Source organism: Myotis myotis, unplaced genomic scaffold, assembly GCF_014108235.1.
Source record: "Myotis myotis isolate mMyoMyo1 unplaced genomic scaffold, mMyoMyo1.p scaffold_m19_p_14, whole genome shotgun sequence".
Taxonomy (NCBI): Eukaryota; Metazoa; Chordata; class Mammalia; order Chiroptera; family Vespertilionidae; genus Myotis; species Myotis myotis.
This window is the reverse complement of record NW_023416318.1, coordinates 53,095,310-53,119,161: the sequence shown is the minus strand read 5'-3', so window position 1 is coordinate 53,119,161 and position 23,852 is coordinate 53,095,310. Positions and strand designations below refer to the sequence as shown.

General features: G+C 53.9%; 2 protein-coding genes, 2 long non-coding RNA genes and 1 pseudogene across 19 annotated transcripts in view; 4 read left to right on the top strand and 1 right to left on the bottom strand.

Moving 5' to 3' along the window:
• The first annotated feature begins 2,653 nt into the window (after positions 1-2,653).
• LOC118668760 (eukaryotic translation initiation factor 1-like) lies at positions 2,654-3,257 on the top strand. The gene has a single exon (XM_036333869.1). The coding sequence runs from the start codon at positions 2,736-2,738 to the stop codon at positions 3,075-3,077; it is 342 nt and encodes a 113-aa protein (XP_036189762.1). The 5' UTR covers positions 2,654-2,735; the 3' UTR covers positions 3,078-3,257.
• A 3,080-nt stretch (positions 3,258-6,337) lies between these two features.
• On the top strand, positions 6,338-8,613 carry LOC118669280. The gene is made up of 2 exons (XR_004971938.1): positions 6,338-6,678; positions 7,232-8,613. It is a non-coding gene; the product is annotated as an uncharacterized LOC118669280 (long non-coding RNA).
• Positions 7,389-12,867, bottom strand: LOC118669281. Its single transcript, XR_004971939.1, has 3 exons — positions 11,808-12,867; positions 10,921-11,181; positions 7,389-7,513 (listed from the first exon to the last, which is right to left on the bottom strand). It is a non-coding gene; the product is annotated as an uncharacterized LOC118669281 (long non-coding RNA).
• Positions 9,500-9,680, top strand: LOC118669571 (annotated as a pseudogene).
• Positions 12,868-15,140: 2,273 nt separating the features above from the next.
• Positions 15,141-23,852, top strand: part of ATP6V1C2 (ATPase H+ transporting V1 subunit C2) — a 37,532-nt gene continuing 28,820 nt past the window's right edge. For 7 of the 16 annotated variants that reach the window (XM_036335348.1, XM_036335347.1, XM_036335340.1 and 4 more), the window contains exons 1-3: positions 15,141-15,393; positions 16,398-16,552; positions 19,039-19,106. In XM_036335348.1, the coding sequence (XP_036191241.1) occupies positions 16,424-16,552; positions 19,039-19,106 (197 nt within the window). In that variant the 5' untranslated portion in view covers positions 15,141-15,393; positions 16,398-16,423. Of the gene's footprint in view, positions 15,394-16,397; positions 16,553-19,038; positions 19,107-23,852 lie in introns of those variants that run through there. The other 9 variants (XM_036335336.1, XM_036335339.1, XM_036335343.1 and 6 more) reach the window with 4 other exon arrangements.

The following is a 23,852-nucleotide window of genomic DNA, read 5'->3' as shown; positions in this document are numbered from 1 at the left end:
CCAGGGTGCACACCTTTCAACCCGGACTCCCTGCTGAGCGGACAAGAGCGACCCGCCCGCCTGCAGCCGTCTCGGCCCTGACCTGAGCGCCGTGCAGGGGCCGCCGCCAGTGCTCTCTTGCCTTCTGGCCTCGGGGCCTCTGCGTGCTGTTCTCTCTGCCTGGCATGCTCCGCCTGCAGCGTTCCCATGGCCGGCTACTCTGTGCCTTCCAGAGCTCAGCGGAAATGTCACCCCTCCGAGTGCCGTCTCCGACCCACAGGGGCTCCCTCTGCTCCCCAGCAGCCTCCTCACATCAGCCAACCATGTCCTGGGCCGATGGCCAGGCCTCAGGCATCTGAGGAACAAAGGGCTGCCTGGGACACAGGCCCCCGCCAGGGAGCTCTGCATGGGAGACCTCCAGCCAGGGAAGCTGAGCGAAGACGCACCGAAAGGCTCGCCCGACTTGACCGTGAAGATCCTCTCCAGGGCCCGGGCCCCAAACCAGAGAGCAGGAAACACCCTACGCCCGGCCGCAGAAGTGGGGTGCCGCCTCCTGCCCGTGTCCTGCTTCAATCTCACACTTGCACTTCGTGTCCATGACACGCAGGACAGTGCGCGTGCTCCGGGGCGTTGGGACGGAGACGGGTGGGCGTGGTGGGTGGACGGCACGCCGTGAACAAGCGCGGCTGTTTCCTGCGCGGGAGCCCAGGTGAATGAGACCCCGAGTGGCTGCAAGGTGACTGCTGTCCTTGCAAGCGCATCGCAGCCTCCGCCTTTGGGATGGAATTGCCGGCTGACGTTTCAGCCACAGCCTTGGAGCTCGCCGGGCCATTTGTTGACTGTTTTCGGCACTGAGGCACTGGGCTGTAAGGCTAGTGAGTGTTCTACCGAGAGCACTTAAGCGGTCAGGTTAAAACCAAACACAAAGCTGGTGGCCCTGGAAGAGAGCACCTCACCTCACGGATGACCTGCTGGGCCTCCACACTCTGGGGCGGCCGGCTCCACAGACACGGAGACAGCAACGAGTGTGGGGCACACAGAGGACACGGCAGCCCCCTGGCCCCACGTCAGAAAGGCCTCACATGGTTTAGCATGCTGCTGTCTCGCCATTTTTATTGATTTCAGAAAGAGGAAGGGAGAGAGAAAGAGATAGAAACATCAATGACGAGAATCATGGATGGGCTGCCTCCTGCACGCCCTGCACTGGGGAGTGAGTTCCTAACCTGGGCATGTGCCCTGACCAGGAATCGAATTGTGACCTCCTGGTTCATAGGTCGACGCTCAACCACTGAGCAACACCGGCCGGGCTTAGTCATTTTTGAATGAGGGGCTGTGCATTACGTGGCCAGTCCCGTGTGCAGGCCATGATGGGCACACCGAGCAGGGGCTGGCGAGGCTTTGAGGACGAGGAAGGCACAGGGACTGGCAGGAAATGAGCTGAAAGGTCGGAAGGGCCAGATCCTGACCATGTGCAGTTCAAGTTAAGGCGCGTGGACTTCACCCTGGAGCTCATGGGCGCCAGGTGGGGTGGTGGCAGGCGCAGGGGTGCACGAGCTGTCTCTCCGAGGCGCGCGTGCAGCTAGAGTTACGGGTCCGGCTGGGGAAGCGGTGATTGCAGTGACCCAGGAGGGTCAGGAGGGAGGCCTGCGCCAGCACGGTGCAGGCAGTAACAGTGAGACCGGGCCCGGATATCTAGCGAGAAAGTCAGCAGTCCTTCAGGATTGCCGTGGGGGCTGAGGGCAGGGCAAGGCTGCCTCCCAGTCTCAGAGGCAGGCCAGAGGCAGGCAGCGTGGGTGGGGGAGGAATGGGGGTGACAACAAAATTACTCAGGATGAGACTTATTGTTAAGATGTCCATTCTCACCACATTGACCTATAGATATAATGCGACCCCCATCAGAATCCCAGCAGGCTTTTTAATTGTTATTTTTTGGCAGACATTGGCAAGCTGACTCTAGAACAGTGATGGCGAACCTATGACACGCGTGTCAGAGGTGACACGGGAACTCATTTTTTTGGTTGATTTTTCTTTGTTAAATGGCATTTAAATATATAAAACAAATATCAAAGATATAAGTCTTTGTTTTACTATGGTTGCAAAGATCAAAAAATTTCTATATGTGACACGGCACCAGAGTTAAGTTAGGGTTTTTCAAAATGCTGACATGCCGAGCTCGAAAGGTTCGCCATCACTGCTCTAGAATGTGTAAAAACGCAAAATGTTTGTTGTTTGTGCTTTTTTTCAAAACACTTGCGGGGATGGTGGGGGGTTAGAAGGCTTCCTGCTAGCTGACTTCATGACATACCATATACGTAAAGCTACAGTGACCGACACAGTGTGATCCCGGAGGAAGAATCAACAGACAGATCAGGGAAGAGATTAAAAAGCCCAGAAAGAGACCCAGTTAATGCCGTCGCCTGATGTTCAACACAGGCACCAAGGCAGCCCGGTGAGCGAAGGACGTGCTTTCCAACGGCGATGCGGGGACAAGCAGGACACACGTGTGCGGAAAAGGAGCGTTGTCCTATTTCACACCATCCCCAAACCATGATCATAAACCCTGCCTCAATGTTAAACCATAAAGCTTTTTAAAAGAAACAGAACAGGCCCCAGTGACTGAGCCGCCGCCGAGGACTCAGCGACCTTCCCCTTGGGCCCCCCTCACTTTGCTTCCCGACGCCCCGTCCCCCCTGCCCGCCTTCTCCCGCCGCAGCCTTCCGCAGGCCGTTTCCACCGAGGAAAAGGAATCCTATCGGATGTCCGCTATCCAGAACCTCCACGCTTTTGGCCCCTTTGCTGGTGCAAGTAAGGGTGATGACCTGCTTCCCGCTGGCACTGAGGGTTATATCCATGTAAGAATCCAACAGAGAAACGGCAGGAAGACCCTTACTGCTGCCCAAGGGATCGCTGGTGATTGCGATAGAAAGGAACTCGTGAAGGCCTTTAAGAAGAAACTGGCCTGCCCTGGTACTGTCATGGAGCATCCAGAACATGGAGAAGTAATTCAGCTGCAGGGTGGCCAGCGCAAGAACATATGCCAGTTCCCCCTGGAGCGTGGACTGGCTAAAGACGACCAGCTGAAGGGTCGTGGGTTTTAAGCGCTTTTGGCTCACTGAAGCTTTAGTGAGGATTTCTTTGCAATGAGTAGAATTTCCCTTCTGTCCCTTGTCACAAGTTTAAAAACCTCACAGCTTGTATAATGTAACCGTTTGGGGTCTGCTTTTCACTTGGACTCGTGTAACTCCTTCATGCAATAAACTGAAAAGAGCCATGCTGTCCAGTCCTGCGGTCCCTCATTCAAACAGAGGTCACGCCGCAGCACCTGGCAGTGCCAGCCTGAAACGGAGCAATACCGTGATGTTTCAGCCAAGCCCACGTCAGGCCAAGCTCCTCGCCAGAGCTCCCTGCCCTCAGAGAACGTCCGCGCCTGAGCAGCCTTCGGTGATGCTGAGAGGAGAGGGGTAAGGAGGGGTAAGGTGGCAGCGGCACCTGTACCACTAGAGGGAACCTCCGCAGTCACAGACCTACACCTGACCAGGTGCTGGAGCCCAGAGCAGCCGCCACCTTCCCTCCAGGAGGTGTAAGGACTTCTGGCTGCCACCAGGGCCTTTTTGACCAGACAGATCCTAGCTAATTGTCCAAACACCATAATTGGAGGCCCACCTTCTATCCCAGTTAAACTTTTGAGAAGGGAACAAATTTCAAGCTGAAGTGTCAGCCATGTAGCTAGCTGCAGAGCTTGCAACTCACTAGCAACAGCTGCCCAATGCCATGTGAAGTGAAAAAAAAAAAGGTTTTTGGGGTGTTTTTTTCCCCTCCTTCAGTTTTAATGTTATGTATATAAACCCTTATTTAAATAAAACTTGTTTTCAGAAACAAACAAAAAAGAAACAGAATAGCCTGTGACCTGGGGGATGGGGACTTGTGCCTTTAGCTCAAATAATCCACATACCACAAAAAAGCCATAATTTTTTTTTTAAAAAAAAGCAACAATTAGTAGTTTTATCAAAATTAGAAACTTCTGATCATCAAAAAACACAGTTAAGAAAATGAAGAGACGCCCTAACTGGTTTGACTGCAGACTGAAGGGACCCAGGTTCAATTCCGGTCAAGGGCATGTACCTTGGTTGCAGATACATCGCCATTGGGGGGTGTGCAGGAGGCAGCTGATCGATGTTTCTCTCTCATCGATGTTTCTAACTCTCTATTCCTCATCCTTCCTTTCTGTAAAATATCAATAAAATATATTTTTTAAAAAGAAAAGAAAATGAAGAGACAAAATACAGAATGATGCCGAAACCGGTTTGGCTCAGTGGATGGAGCGTCGGCCTGCGGACTGAAGGGTCCCGGGTTCGATTCCGGTCGGGGGCATGTACCTGGGTTTCGGGCACATCTCCAGTAGGAGATGTGCAGGAGGCAGCTGATTGATGTTTCTCTCTCATTGGTGTTTCTAACTCTCTGTCTCTCTCCCTTCCTCTCTGTAAAAAATCCATAAAATATATTTTAAAAAAAATGCAGAGTGGGGGGAAATATTTACAAAACATATTCACAAAACATACCTGGCAAAGGTCTGGTAGCCAGGAAATAGAAAGAAGTCTTGCCACTCAGTCACGAATAAAACAAGCAATCCAATAAAGATGTGTTAGTACGTTAGTGACCAATAAACACGTGGAAGTGTACTCGACATAACCAGTCACCAGGGAAATGCAAAGGAAAGCCACACGTGCTGTTATCACACACACATCTGAGGGCTAACACCCCAGCAGCACCAGGGTCCGTGAGGACGCGCAGCGGCAGGCACGGCCACGCACTGCAGGCGGGCGTGGGAAGGAGTGCGATCCCTCGGGGAAACCATTTGAATCCTCCATAGGAGCTGAGTGGACAGAACCCGAAGGCCCAGCAATTTCATTCCTAGATGCAGAGTCAACAGCAATGTGCCCGTGTGTTTAACCAAAGACCTAGGCGAGCATGTTCACCACAGCATCCACCGAACGCACTGCGGTGAGCCGGCGAGGAGCGCGGTGCAGTGAGACGCGTGCAGCGGCCCGGCCGGCGCGGCTGGCTCAGGGTGAGCATGGACTTAAGAACCAGGGGGTCACTGCCGATTCCCGGTCAGGCACATGCCCGGGTTGCGGGCTCGATTCCCAGTAGGGGTCATGCAGGAGGCAGCTGATCCATGACTTTCTCTTATCATTGGTGTCTCTCTCCCCTCCTTCCTCTCTGAAATCAATAAAAAATATATTTTTAAAAAATGAATGAAGCAGATCTCTGCAAACTGAGAAGGGAAAGCCCCACCTGCACACACCTCCCCGACCGAGCCAGCCGTTTCCTGCCACCGGGCGTCGCACTTCCTGCTCCCTCGACCCTCCGTGGCTCGGGCGTCTGGGTCGTGTCTTCAGGGACAACCCTATTGAAAGTGGGTTTTCCTGGTCACGCTCAGTCCCCTTGCCCCTTTCCTCCTAGAACTGTGAAAAAACAAAGTAAATTTCTCGCTTGTATGTACCTGCTTCTTGTGCTGGGAAAGGGAAAGGTTCCCCTGTCATCCTCCGGTCCGTTTGGCCGGCTGAAGAATCAGATCAACAAGATTGACAAGAGAAAATCAAATTTAATTTTGTGCGTACCAAGGGACGACAAAGGGACAGCGCAGGACGCTAGGAAGAGCAGGCATTCAGTAAGTGGCAGTTTGCTCTCCCTTTAAATAGAAGGAAAGGGTGACCTGGCCATCTGTTATTACGGGCAAGGTCCCTAATTCAAATGCCTCTATAAAATTAAAGGAAGTGGAGCAGGAGTTTCTCTGGAGCCCCCGGGCCTCGGTTGGCTTTAGCTCAAAAAATCCACACACCGCAGAGGCACATCTCGGGGTGGCTGGTTCTGAACTCCCACAACTGCCTATGACCTGTTTCCACCCGGACTGTGAGCTTCCCGAGGTAGGTGGCCTTGCCTGTCGTGTCCCACGTTGTTCTCCCAACAATGAGCACACAGTGGGTCCTCCGTTGTCAGGCGAACCCAGGTGTGTGGGCAGTCAGGACTCAGACGGTGCCAGAGGCCTCCCGTTTGGGAAGGAGTGAGATGGGGCGGTGGGTAGGGGGACTCGGAGCCCGAAGGGGAGGATTTTAAGGTAGAAGACGACTGAGCTTGTTTGCAAGCTGAGAGGAGAAATGGGGAGACTGACAGTGAGACGATAAAGGAGAGTGAAGGGGGGAGATGCGAGGATTGGGGGTGAGCAGAGGAGGCGGTGCTGACCTCAAAGAAGGGGAGCCTGTCCGTCCTCTGAGGCCAGAAGAGAAAGGCGGCAGTGGGGACGGACGGGGGTGTGTGGGGCGATGAGTCACAGGTGGTGGAACTAGAAGGGACAGGAGGTGTCACTTTTCTTTCCGTAGGAGGCAGAGTCATCTGCAGAATGGAGACTGCAAGCCCACGGAAGGGACACCAGCAGAGCTGGGGTGCTGGGCCGCGGCATTGCCCGGACGCTGCTTCTCTGCTGTCTCCCCAGCAGGATGGGCCCCGAGAGCGGGCCTGGCCTGTCCTGCTGACCACTCACCCCCAGCACCGTGAGCAGGCCCGGCTCGGGGCACACGTGTGGAGCGTGTGAACGATGAGTGAGCACAGCAAACAGACCTCCGGCGCAAGAGGTCGTGTGGGCCCTTTCTGGGACAGCGTAGCGGCCAGGACGTAGGTGAAGACAGGGAGCCGATCTAGGTGAGGGTTCTGCTGAAACAGGCAGCGGGGGGTGGGGGGTGGGGGTGGGTGGTTGTGGAAAGAGTAGGGCACCAGGGACCCAGGTGCCACTGAGCGGGAAGTCAGACGGTCCGGTCTGGCAGGAAAAGAGGCCGGATCAGGAGGAGGCAACAACAGGAGAAAGCAGAGGCGTGTGTGTGCGTGCTTATGTGTGCGTGTGTGTGCGTGTGTGTGCGTGTGTGTGTATATGTGTGTGTGCGTGTGTGCAGTGGGAGTTCGGCATGAGTGGGGGGGACAGCGGCTGTGGAAAGAGAGTGGGCTCGTGGTAGTTAAGCCTTCACAGGTGGAGCAGTTTCAGGTGATGACAGGCCAGGGTGTGGCCACAGGAGTGGGCAGCTGACGGGACGGGGAAGGGGCGGCCCCTGGCGCGGAGGAGAGCCAGGTGCTCAGAGGCGGGTGGGTGTCGTCCGGGGACACCCTCCTGGAGGAGGGGAGCACTGCCCGGGCTGCACGGAGGAAGGGCTGTGACCGGATGAGGCCTGTCACTCATTCGTTCATTCATTTCTTCATGAAGTACTGACTGTTGGTGAGCTTGCCTGGAGGTGAACCCGGCAGACACGGTCTTTCCTGATGGTCTTGTCATCTCCGAGGCCCTGTCACCAAGGACACACGCCTTCGCTTTCTCCATCCGGTCCCAGGAGGGGCAGCGGCAGCGGGTCAGCTGGTGGCAGGAGCCTCGGGGCCAGGCTTCTCCGCGGACACGGGCATCGGGTCTGGCACCAGCTGTTTCTGCGGGGATCCTGGGGGAGTCCGGGGGCCCCGGGGGTTTGGGATGAGGGCGAGAACGCAGAGGCCTCTGGGGAGAATGAGAGTGAGCAGCGGGGGGGGGGAGCAGGATGAGCTGGAAGCGCACAGGTGGGATGGCTCTCCACACTCAGGAACTCCCGCTCAGGTCATGCCCCGGACCTGCGGGCACGCTGAGCTCCTTCCTGGGTCCCGCTCACGCCCTGCCAGCCGCCCTCCATGTCGCTGCCCTGCATGTCACTGTCCGAGCTGCTCCCGCTACAGGCCCCATCGCGCAGCTTGCGGGGGACTCGTGCTGCTCCCCGTGGCTTTGTGAGTGCAGACCCACTGCTCCTTGAGGATCTTCTTAAGCAAATCCCCTGTGAGCTTGGCGCTCGTGTTTCCGGTGGAAAACTGATGCCGTGCTAAAAAGATGCCCTGGCCCACTCCATCCCCGTTCACCTGTCAGGTGTCACTCCTGCCACGTGGGTCCACGGGGAGGGGCCGGGTGCGTACAGAGCGGCAGGCCGAGCACAGGTGCCCCCGCGGCTCTGAAAGGGAGCCTTCAAGCCTCTGGAAGGAGAGGCTGGGCAGGGGCCACCCACACTGTCCGCCCGCGGAGCTGGCAAAGGGTGTGACTGTCCCCTGAGCTGGCAGCAGGCACCTGGTGGAGTGAGAGGAGGAGGAGGACGGGACTGGCCACGTCCCCACCATTGTCAGCTGTGCGCTCCTGCCTCTGCCTGCAGACTTCCTCCCCTTGGCCGGCGGCTGACCCAGCTGAGCCCACACCAGTGGAGATCCGGACGCCCTGGTCTCTCAGCAGAGCTGGCCTCAGGCTGAGGGCCAGGAGGGGCGGCAAGGCCCAGCCCCCAGCCATCCACACAGTGGGTCCCCCAAAATGCTGGCTGCATGGTGTTGAGATCAACATAGAGGTCAACAAAATGCTGGCTGCATGGTGTTGAGATCAACATAGAGGTCAACAAAATGCTGGCTGCACGGTGTTGAGATCAACATGGAGAACCTGACGTGCGTGACCTCTGACTTCAGTCAGCACAGTGTGGTTCTCAGAATCTGAATTTCAGCAACGTTTATCAGCTGTGTATGCGCCAAGGATGTACTATTGATGGCAATGAACAATGTATATTTATCAAATAATTAAATGTCTGGTTGCTATATGTGTTCAATATCATAGTATTTAACAAGTTGGGAATCCCCTTATTAAACAAACATGGGCCGGCCACCTGCCAGGCACTGTGCCGGGTAGAGGTTCACAGAGGGTGCAGTGTGGCCCCTGCCCTCTAAGCGATGCACCGTCCACGGTGGGGACAGAGGACTAGCCCAGGATTACAGCCTCGTGCACTGCAAACTGGTGGGGGGATGGGGGACACCAGGTCATGTGGGAATTCAAACGAGGATCTAGAAAGGTTTCCAAAGGCAGGTCATGCCTTGCCTGGCTGTGGTGGCTCAGGGGAGTGAACATCACCCCATGGACCAAGAGGTCCCAAGTTCGATTCCTGGTCAGGGCACATGCCCAGGTTGCAGGCTCGATCCCCAGTAGTACAGGAGGCGGCTGATCAATGACTCTCATCATTGATGTTTCTCTCTCTCCCTCTTCCTTCCTCTCTGAAATCAATAAAAAAAAATAAAATAAGAAGGGCAGGTCATGCTGAGCTGACTCTGTTTTAGGTTAGCTTTTTAGTAACCTAGGTGGGATTTGTGGTCGCTTTCTTTTTGTTTAACAGCTATATTGAGACTTAACTCACATACTATACAACTCGCCAATTCAACTATACTCTCCACTAGATGTTTTGCCAGCCTGCAAAGGGAGGTCTTCCTTTTTGAGGGGTAATTTCAAAATTACAGAAAAGTTCTAAGAGTGTTCGCAGATATACGGTGAGGTTATACATTCACAAAGACCTATTATTATTTTGAACAGTTTGAGAGTGAGTAGAAGACACCCTGTCCTCTTACTGGCCCCTATTCCAGCCCTGGCTCCACCCAGTTCCCCAGGGAGCCTGGGTCCTTTGAGTGGACAATGGTGTTTAGAAGGTAAGGTGCCATTGCCTCTGGGCCTTTTGGCTACGATCAAGTGTAGTATCGGTTCTGATCAGTTTAGTATGTGGTACGTCCTTTATCCAAGGACAACATGTTAAATGGATTTCTGAAATTAGGGGATGGATAGCAGCTTCCTCCATGCATTGACCCGGTATTGCAGTGCCTCCTGGAATGACGCACCCGCTTCAGGGGAAAGACAGAAACAAAACCAAGGCGTGGGCCACTGAGGTGTCTCCGTGCTGCTGGCAACACATTGCTCCCAGGGTCCCTCAATCAACAGAGCGAGGAAATTATCTATCAATCAACTATCTATCTATCTATCTATCTATCTATCTATCTATCTATCTATCTATCCATCCATCCACCTTAAATCTAGTTCATTACTGATACCTCTAGTTCCAATCCATCAACCCAGGGTTCATTCTAGTTTTCTCCTCTTTTTTCTTGTTAAATATCTTTTTATTAATTTCAGAGAGGAAGGGAGAGGGAGAGAGAGAGAGAAACATCAACGATGATAAGAATCATGGATCAGCTGCCGCCTGCATGCCCCACACTGGGGATGGAGCCCACAACCCAGGCCTGTGCCCTGACTGGGAATCGAACCATGACCTCCTGGTTCATAGCGACGCTCAACCCCTGAGCCCCGCCGGCCGGGCTCTAGTTTTCTCTCTTTCTGCACTTGTAACTCCCTCCCCTCGTGTGGTAAATCGGCTTCCATTATCCATGTGCTCAGCCGAGGACACACCAGGCTTGTTAACTCGTCCTACTGTGAAAAGTGGGCTGCTCACGGGCGTTCAGCAACAACCTATTTTAACATCGTGATATAGTCCTTCTGAGACAGAGGTTCTCAACCTGTGGGTCGCGACCCCTTTGGGAGTCGAATGACCTTTCACAGGGGTCACCCAAGACCATCGGAAAACACGTATATAATTACATATTGTTTTGTGATTAAGCGCTACGCTTTCATTATGTTCACTTTGTAACAATGAAATTGTGGGTCACCACAACATGAGGAACTGCGTTAAAGGGTCGCGGCGTTAGGAAGGTTGAGAACCACTGTTCTAAGATCTATATTATGGATTATAGATGATTTTTTTACCAAATTGGAATCTTAATTTTGGATTTCCACTTAAAATGTTATGATCATTTCTTATGCCGTTTCATGTTCTCGGAGACACTTTTAATGACAGCATGACTGCGCCAGCGTTAATTTGCCCAACCCCCTTTTGCTGGCATATATGTTGTCTCCAGTTATTAGTCCTTTTTTCCAGTCTTATAAACATAAATGAATGATTATGGATACCATTCATATTTTTACATACATACCCAACACTTATGAACACCATGTTATGTTTTTGTGACCTTTTCAACCCGTTTAAAACTTCTGAAGCAGAATAGATTGAAGAAAAGTAAATAAAATCTCACCCAGATTCTCCAGGCCATCTCCAGCGCTGCGCTCCCTGCTGTAGGTGACCCCAAAAATATTCACTGAGCATCTTCTCGGCACTGAGAACTTGACAGTGAACGAAGCGGTGTGGTCCTGGCCTTCCTGAAGCCTGAGATCAGAGTAAAAAGACCAGCACCTTCCAACCAGGCGTTCCTGCACATTCCGTGTCATTTTCTCATTCCATGTCCATGAGGACCCTCTCACTAGCCCTGGAGGCCACCATTTCACAGGTGAGGAGCCTGGAGAACAGAGAGACAGGGCACAGCTACGAAACAATAGAAATAGGACTTGAGCTCAGCTCCTCTCAGCTCCAAAGTCAGAACTCGAGACCCTGCGGGGCTCTTTGCTGTACCCCAGACTCTTCCCAGAAGCACTCGCTCCACTCTGCTTCCTACCAGGGTAATGACATCGAAGACATGTTGTTGTGTTTGTTTGTTGTATTGATTTCAGAGAGGAAGGGAGAGGGAGAGAGGTAGAAACATCCAGGATGAGAGAGAATCATGGATCGGCTGCCTCCTGCACGCCCCCTACTGGGGATCGAGCCCACAACCTGGGCATGTGCCCTTGACCGGGATGGAACCTGAGACCCTTCAGTCCGCAGGCCGACACTCTATCCACTGAGCCAAACCAGCCAAGGCCTCCCATGCTATTCTTTACCAGCCTCAGAACCAGTGGAAGGTGGGCCCTCTTTGGGGGGATGGGCAAGGTTACGCAGATCACCGATGGCCTCATTTCAAAGCCTGATCTTTTCCTTCATCACCATACTGCCTCGCAAGGGACGATTCCACTGACATGTTTCTCCTCTAGGGAGCGGTGCCTCTAGAAACCCCGCCCTGGGTTCTTCCCAGCGGAGCCTAGAACTCACCTGAGCCCATGGAAGGGGCATTGCGTGTCTGTGCTTCTTTGGACAGAGCATCCTCCGTGCTGCCTCCATGAAGCAATAGCTATCGAGGTCCAGGGGAGCCATCTGGGCGAGGCCACGGAAGGGCAGACCAGCTGGGCCGGCCTCGTTCTTCTGGTTCCCAAACCAGACAGGACTGTTCGATCTTGCACAGCCGTCAGCTGGCTCAAAGCGTAACCATTGCCAACTGCGGAGACATTTCAGGCCTGCGTGGCCAAAGCCAGGTTCATTATAAGCAGAGATGAGCCAAGGCTGGTGGCATTTCCTGCCCGGCCTTTCTATTTCAGAAGAGAGCCTTCTTCATGACCTGGTCCTTTCGGGCTGTGGAGCTGCAGCACTTTTCATAACCAGGGGTGTCTGGGATCAGTGGTCAGGGCCCATAAACGTGCAGGCCCGTAGCTGCAGTTCTAGAGGCTTTGGGAGTGGGGGGAGGGGGGGTGAAAATGGGTCGTTACATGCTGGTTCAGGCTGATACGCCGAAGGGAATGGCTTTCCTTCGATGCTGGGAACGATAGGTGATGTTGTCCTAATAGACAAGGGGTCAGGCCCCACAACTTGTGGCCGATTTCTCTGCATTAAAGACTGATCTCACTTTATAGGGAAACTTGAGGGGATCACACAAGTTGCCTCAAAACGGACCAGGATCTGCCTGGTTGCCTTTGAACATTGCAAATCAAAATACCCTTGGGCAAGTTAGTGTGTTTTTTAACTCTCCCTCTCTCTCTACTTCAAGATGTAAGTTGTCTAACAAGATCTCTTTATTTGCCTTTGGAACCGATGTCTCTGACTCAAGTCCTGAGCTCTGCTAAACTGCTGGTGACAAAGGTTACATTCACTGATAAGAGAGATCTGATCAATTTAAAAAAGCGATTGACAGTAGGACGCCAGGCTTTATGTGTAATATTTCTGTAATCTCATTCATGCCAGAACGTTTATATCTGTTTATATGAATATGCATGAAAAAGTAATAAGGATAGAAATAAGCCAGTTGGAGAAAGATAAATATCACATGATCTCACTCATTTGTGGAATATAATGAACAACATAAACTGATGAACAAAAATAGATCCAGAGAAGCATTGAACAGACCATCCAACCTCAGAAGGGAGGGTGGGGGGAGGGGGTAAAAGATCAACCAAAGGACTTGTATGCATGTATATAAGCATAACCTATGGACACGGACAAAGGGGGTCAGGGCATGTGCTGGGGGGTGAGAGGGGCTGGGGAGTGGTCGATGGGGGAAAAAGAAGACATATGTAAAACTTTAAACCATAAAGAATTTTTTAAAAAGTAATAAGGATACTTTGAATGTTAATGGTGGTTATTTTCAGATCACGGAAACACAGGTGGTATTTTTACCTCCTTCTTCCTACTTTTTGGTGTTTCCCAAAATCTCTACAAGAAGCACAGAATTACCTTTATAAGCAGAAAATAAAACAAGTCATTTGAGAAATGTCAAGCCACCCCTACAGCAGTAGTGTCACCAACTCTGACGTAACCCAATATTTAACAAGAAGTTTAAGATGCGAAAGACTACCAGTGGTTCTCAACCTTCTGGCCCTTTAAATACAGTTCCTCATGTTGTGACCCAACCATAAAATTATTTCCGTTGCTACTTCATAACTGTCATGTTGCTACTGTGATGAATCGTCATGTAAATATCTGATATGCAGGATGGTCTTAGGCGACCCCTGTGAAAGGGTCGTTCGACCGCCAAAGGGGTCGCGACCCACAGGTTGAGAACCGCTGGTAGGCAGATTTATGAATGGAGAGGTATTCAGGAAGACGAGGGTCATGGTAGGGCCTTATCGTTTTCTTAATCAGATGCCCGGGCCTTGTGTTGTATCTGACTCTTTTTTCATGAAACAAGCTAGTTAGAAAGAAACTGTATTTATAGAAAGAATGGTGCCCATGCAAGCTGGGGACTCCCAAAAGGACCACCCAGTCTCCGAGGGGCTGCGCCCAGGTCCTGAGAGTGAAGGCTGCAAACCATGGGCTCCCCAGGAGAGTCCTGGCCCAGCCCTGCAGGCTTGTGGGAACAGCTGGACCGAGACAAGCTGGGTCAGAGGCCCGAGTTCCACCCACGGCTGTGCCGAACCAGCTGTGGGATGCCCGGCAGTCCACGTATCCCTACGCGTGTGGGTCCGTGGAGCCTGCTCCAGCTCCGGGGCCCTGTCTGCCCTGGCTGGGAAGCATGGCAGCGCAGGGTACGTTGCACAATTGGAGACCCATTGTCCAGAGCCACCAGGACACTCCTTCCCTGGAATTGCCACCTCATCGCGCTGCACACACCGGGTTTCCCCATCCCGGTTTCAGTTGTCCTCCCTCGGGAAGATGTCGCAAGGCCTGACTAATGCGCACGAGTGTCCCAATTAGGGCGATGCGGGGCGCAGGTGCTGGGAGCTCCAAAGGGCCAATCCCAAACCCACAACCGGATCGCAGCGCACATGCTGCACATGCTGTGCCCCAAAGCCGCCTTCCCTCCCAGCTTGTGGAGTCACGCCTTCGCCTCTTTACAAAGATCTGAACGCACCCACCACCAGGAGTTGACAGTCGTTTAGTCAGGGGGCGCCCGTTCGGAAGGCAGCAGCCATACCTTCTCCCAAAGAATAATTCTGAGATTAAAAAACAAACAAACAAACAAAAAAAGTCCCTCCCACTGAGCCCACCGAGGCACTCGGTTCCCTCCTCCTCTCCAGGGAAAAGGAATTCTCAGTTTTCTTGATTTGCTTTGTAAGGTGCGCGGTAGGGGCCGGGGTTTGTGAGCGGCGCGCCCGGCGCCCCCGGGCCGGGCCGGGCAGCAAGTCCCTCCCCGCCAGGGGGGCGCCTGGGGCAGGGGGAGTTGCCGGGGCAGCAGGGACGGCGCGCCCACGCCCCGGGGACCTGCGGCTGTGCCCAGGTGTGTGCCAACCGGGCGCTGGCGCTCGCTCTCCGCAGGTCAGTCGGGCCGCTCGGCGATCTTCCCCGAGACCCTGGAGCCCTGTCCCCGGCTGGGGGAGCGGCGGCAGCGAGGGCAGGTGTCCCCGTCCCGGAGCCCCGCCTCTCCCTCCCGCTGCGCTCGGCCATCTCACGTCCTGTCAGCTCCGCGCGGCTGTGCGGGTCTGGCGACCCCGTCCCACCTCCCAGCACCCCGCCGGGTCCCGGCCCCCGCGGGAAGGGCAGCGCCCCCTTTCCACTGTCCCGGGGCGGCCCTCGGCCCCGGCCCCCGGCCCGGGACCGCGGGAGGCGGCAGCCCGGTATGCAAATGCCCGGGGGCGGGCGGGGCCTCCCTCCGCGGGCATATAAGCTCGGGGCGGGGCTCCGCGCACAGCCGCTGCCTCCCGGGAGCCGGCTGAGCGCTCCGGCCCGCGCCCGTCCGCCCGCCTGCCCGCGCGGCTCGCCGGCTCCCGGTAAGGACGCGTAAGGACGTGTGCGATCGATCGGGGATCCGAGACGACGGGGGAGAGGCGCGCCCGCCGCCCGCGTCCCTGTGGTCCGCACGGGGCGTCCTGTTCAGAGCTTCCTCCGTGGGAACCGAGCCTGCGCCTCCGCTGCGCCCTCCCCGCGCCAGGCAGGTGGCCTCCGGGGCGGCGCGCAGGGCCAGCGTGTCCCCAGGCCGCAGACCGGGAGGAGCTGTGCTGTCCGCGGGCAGGAGCGGCTGAGCCTACCTTGAGCACCTTGAGCGCAGGGAGATGGTGTGGGAAGGAAGAGCTGCCAGATGGGTCCCAGGGGCGCCGGGGGGCGGGAAGGGCGCACGGAGCGAGGGAGGACGGCGTGGGCGTGTGCACGTTTGAATGAGCAGGACTAATGGGCTTCGGGGGCCTCCGCACAGAATCTGCCCGCGAGTCTCGGGAAACAACTTTCGAAGCCCCTGGCCCCACCGCTTTTTTTTTCTTATTTCAACAAAAGACTTCCTTCTGAAGTCTATTTAAAATTTTTAAAAATCATGTATTGATTGATTTGAGAGAAAGGAAGGGAGAGAAACATCGAGGACTCTTGTATGTGCCCTGAAGGGAGACCTGCCACCTGAGTGTCTCTGGCGATGCTCTAACCACGGAGCCGCCGCCAGGGCCTGGGTCTATTTTTAAAGCCAGTGCCCGTCTCAGGTTCGGCAAGTGACGACCTGGGGTTTGCCCAGGTGGCCTGGTCTCGTTCCTGCCTCCACCCCATCCTGCATCCCCAGAGACGCAAGGTGCGAAGGAGGAAATGCCATTCCAGAAGGTCCCCCGCCCCGTGTACTGTCCCCCTGTTTATGACGCTGGGTGGGGTCTGTCACTGGACGGGGAGAGCGGAGGAAAAGGAAGCACGCTGTCCCTGAAAAGCAGGCAGAACCCCCTCGGGAAGGCGCCCCTTTGGGAACCCTGGGGGGGACCCGAGGGCACTTCAGGCGGAGATGAGAACATTGCAGATCAGCTTGTACCCATGGGTGTCCTTGGAGCTATGGGATCTGAGCTGAAGGTCAAAGGCACAGAGAATGGGAACCAGGGAGAGGGTTACTTCCCAGGGAAGGGAGTGGTGAGGAAGGAGGGACAGCTGACACTTGTCCTGTTTCTCTGTGTGTGTGGCTCCGGGCAGTTACTGGATAAGAGAAGACTGGAAGCATGTCCGAGTTTTGGTTAATTTCTGCCCCTGGTGATAAGGAAAATTTACAAGCGCTGGAGAGATTGAACACGGTCACTTCCAAGTCCAACCTGTCGTACAACACCAAGTTCGCCATCCCCGACTTCAAGGTACAGTTCCGGGGGGAAGGGAGGAGGGGGGAGGCTGAGGGGGGGGTGTCTGCCAGAAGCCGAGGAGAAAATAAGGGCAGCGGCGGCCACACTGAGGGTCTGCCTGGGGGTGAGGGTGGACGCGGAGCCCAGGGTCCTCCTGGGACGTCACGCCATCGCCCAAATGGCTTGTGGTACCCGGGGACTTGGAGCGACAGGACAGAAGGAAGAAGGAGAGGGCGTGGGCGAAGTGTCTTCACACCGAGGGAGGAGCATCTTACACACTTGAGCTCTTGTGAATTGCTTTCAGATTCTTCCTGTTTCCTCTTCAACATCTAGGAAGACCGATAACAGAGTTGAAATATTCAGGGTGGAGAGTTTCAGCTGTGACAGGGCAGGAAATCCAGGATCCTCCCGGCCCCGTCGGAGAGGCAGGCAGGGGAGCTGGTGTTAGCTGGGCAGATGACAGAGATTTGACAGCAGGAGCGTCTAAGGCAAGCATGTCAAACTCGCAGCCCTCGGCCGCACGCCTCGTTTGTTTGGCCCGTGTTAGCCTTGAGTTTGACGCACTTGGTCTCAGGCAGTGGTTCTCAACCTTCCTAATGCCGCGACCCTTTAATACAGTTCCTCATGTTGTGGTGACCCCCAATTTCATTGTTACAAACTGAACATAATTAAAGCCTAGTGATTAATCACAAAAACAATATGTGATTATATATGTGTTTTCCGATGGTCTTAGGCGACCGCTGTGAAAGGGTCGTTCGACCCCCGAAGGGGTCGCGACCCACAGGTTGAGAACCGCTGGTCTAAGGGTTCTTGCTTTGGAGAACAAAGTGAGATTGAAATGAACAGGACAGACAAATACAGGGACAGTCTTCTCACTTCAAAGAGAGGGACGTTCTGCGCTGCTCCCCGAGGTGGTGGGCCTCCACGGGGAAGCAGCATGGCGAGTGCTGGAGGGGCGGCGCTGCCCACAGAGCTGAGCACGGCCACGCACCCCCTTTCCACCCTCCACGCACCCTTCCCAGGAGAGCTGCACCTCAGCTGCCACAGTTGTTGGTGCTGCTTCTACTTTTATTTATTTATTTATTTTTATAATTGATGTCAGAGAGGAAGGGAGAAGGAGAGAGAGAGAGAGACATCAATGATGAGAGAAAATCATGAATCAGCTGCCTCCTCCACACCCCACACTGGGGATCGAGCCACAACCCGGGTCCGTGCCCTGACCAGGAATCGAACCGTGACCTCCTGGTTCATAGGTCGGCGCTCAACCCCTGAGCCCCACCGGCCGGGCTATGCTTTTCCTTTTGCTAGTGCTTATCGAGCGGTATACTGGGGGTGAGGCACTTTAAACGCATCATCTCGAACCTTTGCAAGTCCCACCTCTAGATCGGCCTGAGGAGGGCACGGGTTGGAGAGCTGGCACGTGGCAGCTCCGGGATTTGAACCTGTGTCTTGCTGACTTCCCAAACCTGCACTGTTGTCCAGGGACGGCTGCTGGGGCAGTGAGTCAGTTCGGCCCCATCGCCATCTCCTCTGCGCGTGGCTGGAGGGGACAAAGAGGAAAACACCCAGGACCCCTGCCCAAAGTTGCTTAAAATCAAGTTTCTTGAAAAGAAGCCGCTTCACCTACCAGAGATACCCAGGCTGCCAGTGATTTTTTTAATCCTCACTGAGGATATCTTTCCATGATTTTAGGAAGAGTGGAAGAGAGAGGGAAAGACAGAGAGAAACACATCCATGGGTTGCCTCCTGCTCACGCTTGGTCAGGGCCCGGGCCAGGGAGGGGCCTGCAACTGAGGCACATGCCCTTGATCGGACTCGAACCCGGGACCCTTCAGTCCGCAGGCCGACACTCTATCCACTGAGCCAAACCGGCCAGGGCTCCTAGCTACTTTTTAACGGCTGATTGGTGGCTGCTACTGTGAAAACAGCGTTTTTTCTTCTGATTCTGCAAATAGACCTTCAGTACAATTTCGGACTCCGATGATTAACACTTACTAGTAGAAGCAGGCTGTGGAAAGTAATCTGAACAGGCAAGGACTCCCATGAACGGCGGGAGGGAGAAGCTGCCCTGCCCGCAACATCACTGTGACGCCTGGAAGGGGACAGAGGGAGGGTGGGGGGGCGCTCTTGGAGAAAAGGGCCTTTTGGAAGGAGCACTTCTCGAACTTGCTTTCTGGTCTATCTGCTCATGACTCGGGATTAACGTGTGACAGCAGGCCGCCTTTCTAACAGGAAAGCCAGGCGAGGGCAGCCACCACGTCCTAGTCACGTCTTCCTGTGGCAGAAACGTGACAATGTATCCCACCGGCAACAAGACATTTAAAAACACTTTAAAAAAAATCCACTGATTTCCCTTAAGAGCTCTTCCCAGCTTCCAGTTTGGCTGCTGACCAAGGACAACGCACTCCAGGCGGCGGGCACAGGAGCCTGCCCCGCGGGGAAAGGCGCCCTCGCTCCTCGGCCACAGACCCTGAGCCCTGCCTGCTCTCTGCTCTTTCCAGGTGGGGACCTTGGATTCCCTCGTCGGCCTCTCGGATGAGTTGGGGAAACTGGATACCTTTGCCGAAAGGTAAACTATTTCTTATTTACTACAAACAAGGGAGAGGCGGCCACTGTTGTCAGAAGACACAGGGCTCTGGCTTTGGCTGAGCCCACACTCGCCTAAACCAGGTCCTAGAAGTCATGAGAAGAGTGTGGGGGGCGGGGGGAAGGGAGGGCGGGGGGGGGGGGGTCGCCTCAGGGCGCTGGGTGGACAGCGGCATGCAGGGTCCACCGGTTTCGCTGGCGGGAGGCAGCTTTTTTTAAGGGGCTGCCTTCAGCACGGAGAGGCCGGCCGTGGCTCAGGTGCTGGCACCTTAGGAAGAGAATGGGTGCAGCGTCCCCCCAGGCGATTTAAGGGTTTTGTTTGGGGTTGCGTTTGGAGTAACATATGCGCATAGTAAAAAATTCAACAGCCCAGTGGAAAGCTATCCGACCTGCTCTCCTCTCTCCTTTGCCCTTGTTTCTCCTCTTTGGAGGCCGCGTGGTGCTAGTTTTCTAGGGGAGCCTTCTGGGGACAGCCGGCACATGCACACGCACATACGAGTATATCCTCAACAGTAACGTCATGCGGACGGCAGCACGCATTCTGCACCTTGCTTCTCCCGCCTGGTCACAGGCTTAGAGACAGTCCCTGAGCGCGCGTCCTTCCTCCCGGCCGCGCCACCGTGAGCAGACGTGGCCTTGATTTATTGGCTTTTCTCTGTGGATGGACATTTAAGTTGTCTAGTCTTTTGCTACACGAACAATCTGTGATGACTGTTCTCGTGCACGTGTGGAAGTGAGGTGGCTGAGAAATGCTGGGAAATGTGACAGGGCTGCCCCCGTGACCCTCCGGGAAGCTGCTCCTGCTAACACTCCCGCCAAAAGGGCGTGAGGATGCTGGAGTCTGAGCATCCTTTGCTGTCTAGAAACACTTTTACCGTCTGGTACAAAATCATTGGAAGTACGTACAGATCACAGAAAAGCATGAGAAAGAAAATACAAATCACCCATAATTGTTATATTTGCAGTAGGTACATCCATTTTCCTACACATAAGCATTATTTTTTAAATATATTTTCATTGATTTCTGAGAGGGAGGGAGAGGGAGAGAGAGAGAAACATCAATGATGAGAGAATCATTGATCAGCTGCCTCCGGCATGCCCCCTCCTGGAGATTGAGCCCCAAACCCAGGCATGTGCCTTGACTGGGAACTGAACCTTCATCTCCTGGTTCATAGGTCAATGTTCAACCATTGAGCAACGCCAGCCGGCTGGGCCACATAAGTATTATTGATGCATACATGTATTCATACATATCCACCTATTCATAAAGGTGACATCACTTCACACATATTTTGTAACTTGCTTTTCATATCTTGTTCTTTTGATCTCACCATTAACTATTGCACTGTAAAATTATGCCATGTGAATTTGCCATCACTTATGAGGTGGTTTTAGAATCATAATTCCTTGTTTTGGTGAAGATGAAAATCTTGTTTAACAAGTGATTTTTAAAAAAATTCAGATGGGCCCTGGCTGGGTGGCTCACTGGTTGGAGCATCAGCCTGGGCAATGACAGATCTCAGGGTTGACTCCTGGTCAGGGACGTCTGCCTGGGCCTCAGGTTCATTTCCCGCCCCCAGGGAGCCAGTCCATGCTGTGTCTCTCACATCCATGTTTCTCTCTTTCTCCCTCCCCCCTCCCTCCCTTCCTTCTACTCCCTCTGAAGAGCAATGGAAAAATATCCTTGGGCCCTGGCCAGGTTGGCTCAGTGGATAGAGCATTGGCCTGTGGACTGAAGGGTCCAGGTTCGATTCCAGTTAAGGGCCCATGCTTCGGTTGTAGGCTCGATCCCCGGCCCCAGTTGGGGCATGTGCAGGAGGCAACCAATCAATGCTTCTCTCTCTGACTCTCCGCCTCCCTTCCACTCTGTCTAAAAAATCAAGGAAGAAATATCCGTGGGTGAGGATTAACAACAACAACACAAAATGCAGAGAGGTTAGATGAGGAAACAGTCGTGGGCACCTCCTGAAATGACCCCGGTCTGACTGCTTCATCTCGCTCCTCCTTGGAGGGTTCAGATTCTCGGGGCCTGTGGGCACGTGCAGCTTGTCCTTGTCAGTGGCTGGAGTCACGGCTGCGACTGCCTCTTCTAATGCGTTGTGTGGGAAATGTGTCACTCGGCGTCCTGGGGGACATAGTTCAGGATGTCTAGCCTTCATAATGGTGCCCTGGGCCAGGGTGTGGTTCTCTGTGCAGTTGCTATTCGTGTTCTCATTGCCCACGCCCACAGAGACTCCCGTGTCGCTAACATGTAGCTCCACGTGGGGTGTTGGGCTAACCACACCACGCCGGCCTCATCCCACGTGAGCAGCTCCTAGTCTTTGAGAAAGAAAACTAGCCTTTGGCTTTCTCATCTGTAAAATGGGGTAATAAGCGACCGCCTCTGCTTTCAGGGGAGATTGAAGGGGAGTAAAATTGTGTTAAATCAAGAATGAAGGGGAGCCCTAGCTGGTTGGGCTCAGTGGATGGAATGTCGGCCTTTGGACTGAAGGGTCCTGGGTTCGATTCCGGTCAGGGGCACATGCCCAGGTTGCGGGCTGGATCCCCAGGAGGCAGCCAGTCGATGATTCTCTCTCATTATCGATATTTCTCTCTCTCTCTCCATTCCTCTATGAAATAAATAAAAATACATTTTTTAAAAAAAGAATGAAGGGGAGTAAAATCAAATCCCAGGACACGCTCTATGACCAATTAACATCCAAGAACAAGTGGCTTGACCCTAAGTATCAGCTCCTTTCCTGGGCCGCTCTGCATGGTGGGCAGTGCGCCTGACAGCGGCCCTGGAAGCCAGCCCACCGCCCTGGGCTGCCGTTGCCGTGGCTCCCTGGCCCCCGTGAGCCACAGCAGGAGGCTGTGCAGCCAGGCAGGGCACTGGCTTCTCTGTGCACTGCTCCCAGGCCTGGCTGCAGAAATGACCTCTACTCGGCATTTTCTCCTTCGAGGCCTTTCCTAGCCACCTACTTTCTTCCCTAGCGCAAGCCGTTACCTGCTCTCTGACTCACCAAAGCCCTCTCTCGCTCTGGAAGTCTGTGATCCTGCAGTACTATTACTTCCACCGTTATGCTGTTGTTGTTTTTAGGAGGCCTTGGTGTTGTGTTCTGTACCTGTTTGTTGTGTAAGTTGCTTGTGATGGTGAGATAGCATCTGTTTAAGGAATGATATGAAAATGTGTGAACAAGCAAAGTTGAGGCTACAATTGTGAAACAGATAAGACCCAGAGGAATGAAAGTGGTGGGGTTCTTTTGTTTGTTTGTTTGTTTAAAAAAAAACAGGCTAGGTGTGGTAAGAATGAAAATCACCTTTCACTTGTGGGTATATAATCTCAAGAGCCTACTTATAGGGAAAAAGAAAAAGGGTGTGGTCGGTTTGAGACCCCCATCATTCTTTTTTTTTCTTTTTTTTTTAAATTGATCTCAGAGAGGAAGGGAGAGGGAGAGAGATAGAAACATCAATGATGAGAGGGAATCATTGATTGGCTGCCTCCTGCACGCCCCACACCGGGGATCGAGCCTGCAACCCAGGCATGTGCCCTGACCAGGAATCGAACCATGACCTCCTGGCCCTGAAGTCATGCTGGCTGGGCGAGACCCCCCAAATTCTTATTCCCAGTGTTTCCCTAGTCCGGATAGCAGGGTACGTGCCTCAGGGGTGAATACTGAGCTTGGGGTGAGATAATGAGGTCCCAGACCGGCCTCAGGTTTTCGGAATGCCCACCCCCGGTTCTCTGGAAAGGACCCGTGTTGTGGGTAAATACATGCCTGCTGGCTGTGTGGCCCGCAGCCTGAACCGCCCGCCTGTCCGGCCAGCAGCACAGCGGGAGGGAGGGTGTTTTCAGGGTGTACTGTTTCCCTAGCCTTTTATTATTTATTCACCCCAGGGCACTGCAGTGTTTTTCCAGCAGCTGGAAGGCGGTTCGTTTACTGGATGGGGCCTTCCTGTGTTTTTGATTTATTTCCCCGTTCTGCCTTGGTTCAGGGACTCGGTACTTACACTGTAGCTCGCGGCCATTTGAGAAACCAAACCATCTTATCTTTTAAAAAGCTACCCCCCCCCCTTTTTTCCCAACGTCTGAGTCCTTCACGGGATCTCAGCCTGGTTTGCTGTGCTGGTTGAAATATTACGTTTCCCGGGCGCCTGGCATCCGGACATACCTCGTGGGCGCCTGTGGCACATCGCCACCGTCACTGGCACGGCGGAGCGTTTCCTGGTGGAGTAGCTGGTGACTTTTCTTCACCCACGTGGGTCCTTGCGGGAGGCAGGGGCGGCTGACGGGAGAGTGCGATGCCTGCTTAGGAGTGCAGATCTCAGGGAGTCCGTTCTCCGAAGGCCATTCCACAGAGAAGAAACATGTCATTTTATTATTTTTAAAATATATTTTTATTGATTTCAGGGAGGAAGGGAGAGGGAGAGAGAGATAGAAACATCAGTGATGAGAGAGAATCATTGACTGCTGCCTCCGGCATGTGGGGCAATCGAGCCTGCAACCCAGGAATGGATCGGGCATGTGCCCTAACTGGGAATCGAACCCTCACCTCCTGGTTCATAGGTCAACGTTCAACCACTGAGCCACGCCAGCTGGGCGCAAAATATAATTTAAAAAATGGCCCAGCTTCTCTGCTGCCGCCAGAACATCAGGTGGAGATCACCCGCGTGCCATTTCTTCCATGCGTTAGGCCAGCGGTTCCCAACCTTGGCTGCACATTAGAATCACCTGGGATTCTTTTTAAAA